The 8,964-nt window shown below is 30.0% G+C and overlaps 1 protein-coding gene across 1 annotated transcript; it reads left to right on the top strand.

The window, feature by feature from the left end:
- Positions 1-321: 321 nt before the first annotated feature.
- Positions 322-7,000, top strand: LOC124370328. The gene is made up of 5 exons (XM_046828619.1): positions 322-398; positions 1,081-1,224; positions 5,090-5,253; positions 6,426-6,625; positions 6,816-7,000. Exons 1-5 carry the CDS (start codon positions 330-332, stop codon positions 6,998-7,000), a joined length of 762 nt encoding a protein of 253 aa, XP_046684575.1. The 5' UTR covers positions 322-329.
- Positions 7,001-8,964: the final 1,964 nt, after the last annotated feature.

Below are 8,964 nucleotides of genomic sequence, written 5' to 3'. Positions count from 1 at the left end.
GTAAGACCAAATAATTTTAAGATATAAAGTAAGGTAGGAAGTAAAAGAACTTACTCAGTTTCAAATTTGTTTGTCTTTGCTGAAAAGTTCACGCCTCCATATGCCGACTTTAAAATTAAAAAATACTAAATCTTTTGTACGGATCAAGATGTTTTCAGTTCAGATAAGCATATGTTTTATCGCAAACAGAGCTACTGTAACCAAACGTAAACATGTTTGTTTTATAAATTACAAGTTAAATAACAATTTATAGTTGGAAACAAATTCTAGTAAATTAATTACCTGTCTCATTCGTTACATTAAGTACGATTTCATTAATGGTACATAATATGATGGAGATTACAGATAAAAATCTAAATAGAATTCCAGAAGACGCTTCACAAGGCAATATTCCAAATGTAAGTATTTATAACCTATTCTTTATATCTAAGATATTCTTTATAACTAAGATATGATTTATGACTAAGATATACTTTACTATCTAGTATTGCAGCACAGGAATGTATAAATCTGAGCAAGGAAGAACTTGAATAGCTTATTTCATGTATATGTGTAGGCTCATGATTTAACCTACGTAGTGTATAAATGTTACGGTCTAAGTGGCTCGGGTGGTCCGAATCTGTTTTCCCAAGAATTCAGGTTCGATATTATAGTTAGTTAGTGTTTGTTCGTTCTTGAAAGTCTGTAAACTAAAACATTTGTTTGCCTAGTCTTATGTTCTACAAAGTTGGTATCAAACCCATAATATTTCTCGTGTCACACTAAATCATTATGGAAGCCGTTGACACGATGTATTTGTAAAAAAAACCACCGACCTGCAATGTCGTGTTGTTCTTTTATTTATTCTTTTTGCACGTGCTATTAAAGTGATCCAGTATTTAAATAAACAACCAATTTTATGATATTTCTTGCAAACTCCGTGTCCTCTGTTGCCAAACGCACAATATTTCAATAGTCATTCAAATATGTCACGTACAGTACAGTTTTTTGTTACATTTTTTAAATGTTAATAGAGAATGACTTTTAGAGAACTTTTATTATTATTATATTTAAATAATATGGGTATTTTATTTTTGTTAGACAAATGCTTTAAAAGATTTCGGCACTAAAGACACAACCTATGCTAAGACCATGTTAAAGGAACTGCTGAGATTTGACGTTCATCATCGAACTGAAAAGGACTTACGGGAACACGTCTCTCGAGTTCACTGTTTGGTTAGAAAGGTATTGTGTCATCTCACAACACTGTTATCATTACCCTTGAGCCATTTCATGTTCAAGGGAATAAGTTCGTCATTTACAATCCAATTTCATGTTTACAAACATTTTTTGCACTTTTATCACAAAAGTTAACACTATTATATACAGGAATACACAGGATTTATATTACTACCTAATATTTTAAGCAATTACGAATCTTCCATGATAAAGTACACACAAGTCAGGAATTTAATATTTATGAACTGTTGTATTTATTCATATTAAAAACTTTATATCCTCATTTATGAAAATGTAATGGATGTAGGTACAAAATTCACTGTATTACGAAAATGAAGATAATTTACTAAGCTGGTTTTTAAAAAATCGTTAGGTTAAAGTATTGTCACATACAGTATACTGGTAGTTCTGTAATGTTTAATTACGTACAACTTTGTTTTTTTTTTATCTTACGTTGTATATGACTTGCCCAATATTTGTTTTCCTTAAAAGAGGTACTTATCTTGCAGGTAGTTTTATTGTTGTTGGAGAAAAGTTCTCTTTGCAAACATTTGGAGAAACAAAGAACAGTTCTTACTCAACAGGTAGTTATGTAGTACAAATCTTAGGTTTTTTCGGCTTAAGTTTAATCTATAATGTTTTTATTTTAATTTATGAATTATTATAATATACCAAAATTTACCTTTATTTTAGTTTATTAGTTAATTACCTTTTAAAATTAAAATTATAATAAATTATAAAATTGTTTGTTATATTCCTATGTTGAGTAGTTAAAATTGTTAGCAGATACAAGCAAAAAAAGAATATAAGTTACATGAAATTATTATTTTCTTTTAGAATTTGATATATTTTGAACTAAAGCATTACTGAAATATCTGTTCTGTTAGCTATGAACCTCTAACATGGTAAGTTTCGGTCCATGTAAGCCGCTGCGATAAGTCAATATGAAAGGTGTTGGCTTATTTTGAAATAAGAAGATGAAATTAGGAGAATATATAGTAATTTTCTTTATCTATAAAATCTATAGTACTGATGAGATCAATACAAGGTCTAAAAGTTTGGAATATAATACTTAAAACATAATAATCTGATTTTAAAATAAATAAACCCTATAAGTATTTTAAACAATTCAAATACAATAATCACACGAGATAAAAGCATGAGATTTGTGTGTATTTTTTGTGTATTAATATATCACTAGTGTGGTCACCGGTAGGTAGCTGAAAATGCTTGTTTGATAACAATGGTATAACCGAAGTATTTAAGCAATGTGAAGAAGAATTTCTACGTTCTACCTTCTATTCTTCTCAAATTACCTCAAAATAGAAAACAGTTTTTTTAATTTTAAATATAAGTCGAATATTCACAATTAGATCATACATTTTTAGCTTAAAACTTATTAAGCTTACTTAATTCATTTAATACTTAATTAAAAAAACAATATTTTAAATAATTTTATAAAACAACGCATGGGTGTTTAAAATTGTAGGATTATTCTGGAATATCATGCACGTATATAACAGGTTTGAATGTATTTTTTAAAGACTCGTTAATATGATTAGAGGGGAAAGCAAAATATTAGAGAAAAACATTTCTAAATATTTGTGTGTATGTATTTTAATTTAGAGTCTGATGATTGGTACACACAGCAGCCCCTTACAGTGTGTAAACCACAATTCCAATATTTGAAATAACATGCATGAATACAGCCCCACGTGATGTAATACAATTTCCACTCTGTGTGGATATATTTTATTGCACAAAAACACATCATAGTTTTATACTTGTTGCTGCGAATACGCAGTAATAACAAAATAACTTTGTTTTCGTTTTAGCACACCATGACACTTGAGTTACTGCATTAACTCTGTATAGTGGAGTTGGTTTGAAAGTACCCTGTAATCTACAAAGACTTTTATCTATTTTCCTTTATGTAAAAAAACTTTCATTAATTTATTTACAGGCACCTGGTTTCCTACATTGTTGGTGACAATGTTAATAACTTGTTAATCTTGTTCTAAAAACGATGTCTGCAAATAAATATGTAACATAATGTAAATAGAATATTTAACAGTTAATTATTAAAAATTAAGGGAATAACTTGTTCTTGTGTTTAAAATTTCTACAGAACTACACTTTGTTTTTAAGGTAAATAAATATTTGTTAAAAAACAGAGATATTTATTGTGGTTTTATATGATTTATGTTACTTCACTTTTGTTCAGGAAAAACTTTAAGTTTTACATCTATTACAAACTAATTAAAAATTCAATTGATACAATGTAATTAAAGTAGCTTTGTAATAATAATTACTGCCTGTCAAATATGCATAATAACATGTCTGATTATGATGCGTTATTGTTACTTAGTGTTAAACATGAGATAATATATTTAGGTGTAATAACTGCTTGTATAACGTACATAATAACATGTTTGATTATGATGCGTTATTGTTACTTAGTGTTAAACATGAGATAATATATTTAGGTGTAATAACTGCTTGTATAACGTACATAATAACGGTGTCTGATTATGACGGGTTATTATGGTTACTTAGTATCAAACGAGGTAATAAACTGATATGTATGTTATTAATGCTTGCACGTTGTACATAAAAACCGCACATGAATATGGAGCATTATTATTATTTAGTGTAATTTAAACATGGTGTAACATACTAAGGTGTAATTAATATTTGCACAGCGTACGTTTCATGTAGTTTTTTGACGTGACAACGTCTTAAATTAGGTTGCGGCTCGGAGTCACTCATGAAAAAGTGTAACGCCCAGTAACGTTACGATGCCCTTCCAGTGGGTCCGCCGCACGGGATCCGCACGGGATAAAGCAGATAACTGTGGCTCCGCCGCACGGGATAAAGCAGATAACTATGTTTATTCGTGAAAATGTGGAGTGCTTAGATTCGTCATTTACAACAACTACAACAATAAAAGGTAAATAATTGTACACTGATATTTCATTATCGTAAACTATGATTGATTGATTAATTGTTAGATTGACACAAAAGTTGAGAAACTGAGTTTATAGGTTATGTCATACTATTGACAAATGTTGATAGTGTTAAGTAAATTATTAGTTTAAATCACTCTGCAATCAATCGTAATTCCGTCGATTGAGAAGAAACAGCGCGTATTGCTAGTTAAACATTTAAAATAACATATTATAACCTCTAACCTGTCATAACAGTGCGACCAAACAAACGAACTAAACCGACCAATCACCACGCGCGGAGTTAGAATTTAACTGTGTTTAGCAAGAATTTTCAAATTCCAATTTTAGTAAATGTTTTATTCAACTTTACCATTTACAATAACAAATTTTAATTAATTTCAAATTATGTACAATGTTTTAGTAAACAAAATATATTTCCATAGTTAAAATTTGTGCAATTCTTATTTTCATTCAATTCCTTGTTCCTATTGTGCAATTTAATAATATTCATATCAATAAATATTCTACCGAGAAAAAGACGTTGTCACGTAAAATCTTCGCCCGTAAAACCGACTTTACAGGCAACCATAATTTTTTGGAAATATGAACTTCTAACATTCAAGTCAGTGGATACATGTTCAAAACACGAAACACATTAACTATTTTATGAAAAATTTTCGCTTTAAAAAATCAATTTTACTTGACTGTGGAATGAGTTCAATTTTATGAATATAATATATACAATGTTTTAAATAACAAACAAGAGGTAAACATGGTTATCTTTACAATTGCCAGAGAAATAATTTCATAAATATAAAACACATATTTTATTAAAATTTTACTTTAATGACCATACTCATTACTACATTATTCATGTTATTTTTTCTCTTAACATTTATCATTGGTGAACAATCGGATTGCAGTGCACCTCGCTGAAGAATCTAGTAGCTGTCACGAAGGACCTGTTGGCTTTGAGAAACACTGAAGTCGAGCAGCTCTGTAAAAATATAAATATTATGGAGGAAAGAATTCATTTGGAAAGAAATAAGCAACAAAACGTTCTTAATACTTTGTCTGAGTCTGCAAGGTAGGTATTGTAACTTGTTAGTAAGAAATAGTTATTACCTATTGGTTGTGTGATGAATATAGTATATTATACTTAGCGTATTCGTGTTGATGAATGTTATTAATGAAATTGGGAATCTGTATAGAACTGTGAGCCGACCATCACAAATCATTTTAAAAACTATCTCAGAGTTTTGTACTCGTTTTGTACCTTTTTGTATTACAAAAATTAAATGTTGTACCAATCACTGAAAACAATTATTACCATTTAAAAGTCGGCTCACAGGTCTACGATATGAAAAAAAAAACAACTTTGTCGTAAATTGAAATAAACTACACAATATATTTGTAACAATTTCATACTATTTCGTACCACCAATTTTTTATTTGTATCAGTCTAGTAACAGCTCAGGAAAATATATAATTTTTGCTTACCATGATGTAAACCTTTTGCTATCATTGATTCTAAATCTTAGAGAACAGGTCGTTGCCGTTGCCTATGCACTAATGGTTGCAGCTGATATGTTGTAGGCGCGTGATCGACTTACCGTACTGTCACTTGCTAGCCGTGGATAATGTTTAAGTTTATTGTTACTCATTATAAATTTTTTTGGTGTTTAAGTTTTTTAGTTTAGTTTTTGTGCACGTTAATAATATTCTACCATACCGGGTCCTGTAATATAAGGAGGGTTTTAATTGGACGATTGCACAAGATTTCTTTTGGCTATGATTGGTTTTGAAACATTTTACAGAAGACTGCTTTAAATTTTCTTAAACACCGTTTAATGAATTACACTCCAAAATCTTACAGAAACCGAAACATGACGCATCCCAGACAAGAACAGCATTTAAAAGTCAGAACTCTTTATACTGGGCAACTCCCTTACACTCGCGTTACTAGATAAACACTTACAGTTATTCCAGAGAAAAACATATTTTAATATAAATGTTGAATTGTTTATTAAGTACTTATTTTCAGTCATGTATCTTTTTGACTGGTACTATGAGTTTACAGACCCAGAATTATATTCCTAATCGCTGTGAGATTTAAGATGTATTTCTGAATACTGTGGAGTAATAATTTTTTTCACGCAAATATACATGACTATTTTATATTATCATACACGTTTTAAGGCAAACAATAATAAAGATATAATAGTAAATAAATATTTACATGAATTTTATTGGTCACAGGTTGAACGAAGACATTAAAGCACAATACCATTGTCAAATAGAGATGTTCAACGATCTGCGAGCTCGGTACGAGGAGAAGGTGGCGCTCCTGGTGGCCGAGAACACGCAACTGTCAGAGTTGTTCGCGGAGCAGAACATTAACATGGTGGGAGATGGAATGGAGGGTAGACATTGTAACAGTCCAGAAGAAACAAGAGAAAGTAAACAGTTATCTGATGTATTCGGTCAATGTGAACCATACGAGATATCTACTGATCTAGCAAATCACTTAAGTGATAGAAAATCGCTATGTGAGATTCTGACCAATGAAGAAAAAAAATATTGTACCGAAATATCCTAGTATTGATAAGGACTCTAAATCATGTCCTAATGATGTCACCGACACAGCAGAGAAACAAAAGGGGTATGGAGAGGGAGAAGTACAATTAGGAGTAATAATGAAACCCAAGGGAGATAACGAAGAAAATATTGCCACATCAGGACCAGAGATCATTCAATCTCTGCAACTCACAGAAAATATTATAGACAAGGAAATATCAGAACACACAGGACAGGGGGAGGGGGAGACGTCTTGACTTACAGCTGATATATGACATATTTACACAGTATTGTAAAACTCTTTAACTGATTAAAAACTATCACCTATCATTGATGTCTTTTATCACCTATTATTCAGTTTTATTATTTAATAATGTCTGACAGATTTAATTTTTAGGAATGTTAGTGGAATATTTTTCTTCGATCTATGCAACCTTACTTAATATAAATACTGTTACCTGCGGCAATCGCTTAGAGAAAAACATCGTGGGCATATTCTGTTTAAAAGACATTCTAAACTAATTTTTGTGTTAGGTGATTATCACTGAACACTTTTCTTGGGATTTATTTTAGGCTTTCTTTTTAGGGGTGTGTTTTGGGGTTCGTCGGAGAACGAATCGATTGTTATAAGTACAAAAAATAGCTCGAATGTTGGAAAGATATTTCATAAGTACTTGTTACTTGAGTAACAATTAAATTATTCAAACAATTTTATGTTATCGTTGAGATTTTTGCAGATGCTATAGTCGAAGTTCTTACCTTTTCAGTTAACACACTCATGACGTAATGAATAATGGGGCTCTATGTCATTTTGAAACGGAAATTGATTTTGCGTTGATGCCTCTATCTACAATACATACACGTACATAGGTTAGAGAAGTCTATTTTAGTCAAAAAATGTATAACTTTGTCCGTTGTAGTTTATCCGGTCTAGGGTGTTTCTGGTACTATAGGTGACTTTATTCAAAAGGCCTAATTCACTAAAAAAACTACAAATATTTGTTTTATAAAAGTCGTTAAAACTGTGACGAAATTTTGATAGTAACTTTTCCTGGATATATATCCGATGTTTTTATGATACTAACTGATTGGATGAAATATTCTTTAATATAGTAAATATGACTGTATAATAAATAAATGTGTCCTAAAATAAAATTCTTAACTATAAACATACTTAAAAATATAGAAGGAAATAGAATACCAAATATTTATTTTACGAGCAGCCTGCGGGGCAGTATTTTAAAACCGTAGCTTGAGAAGTTTTGATGACCGTTTTTATTGCTGTTCCCAAGTATCATTACCGTCAGTTCCTGGGATAGAAATACATTTTAGTATAGTTTATTCACGTAAAAACATTCATTTAGCGAATTTGTAATGCAGTGACATGTGATTTTGATTTTTTTATAAGAAACGGGTACCCGAAAAACTTTCCCCATCGTTTTGAGATAACTTGATTCTATTTCGTCAGCAATCCTTTTGTGTACACATGATGTGTAAACACTAAGTTTCCGTAAGCTTCAAAATACTACTTCATCACTGTGAGGTAATATTTAAACATTTAAATTAAATTTGTCTTACTTTCAGTATTTTATTAACAAGAACATTAAGTTATTTTACGATAGAAGAATACACACTTTCGTATTGAATGCTCGTACTCTTTACAAAAAAATAAAGTGAGAAATTAATCGTTGTCCTTTTTAGTTTTAGTATTGTTCTAATCCTTTATTTATTTCAAGGAATGGTTTATTGGTAAGTTAAGCAAGAAAACAGGTCTTAAAAACTATATATGTATGTATGTATGTAGGTATACATAAATAAGATTTCCAATTTTCACAATAGTGAGTTACAGGTATAATTTATTTCATATAATAGGCTACAAAAAATTAAAAATATATTTCTTAATAAATAAAGAATAATAAGAAATGTACTAAATGTATTAAAGTTAATGTTGTCCTTTTTGTTTATGGCACAACTGATATTTAACGACTAAATTTACAGTAAATTTTTACGTTACAAATATGCTGATTAAATTTAAAATTGAAGAAACAATCCTAATCCTTCTTAAAGTTAATACGGAGTATACGGCATTGGGTCTAAAATTGTGAACATTAAGTAGCTATAATTTTAGTGCTACAATTATATGATAGATTATTATTTTTTATTGAATTTAGTTCACAGTTCTCAGCGTCAAGTACAGCAAAAACATCATCTAGGGCGGTTT

The sequence above is a fragment of the Homalodisca vitripennis genome, unplaced genomic scaffold (genome assembly GCF_021130785.1).
Source record: "Homalodisca vitripennis isolate AUS2020 unplaced genomic scaffold, UT_GWSS_2.1 ScUCBcl_89;HRSCAF=1065, whole genome shotgun sequence".
Lineage (NCBI taxonomy): Eukaryota > Metazoa > Arthropoda > Insecta > Hemiptera > Cicadellidae > Homalodisca > Homalodisca vitripennis.
This window is presented reverse-complemented; position numbering and strand designations above follow the sequence as displayed.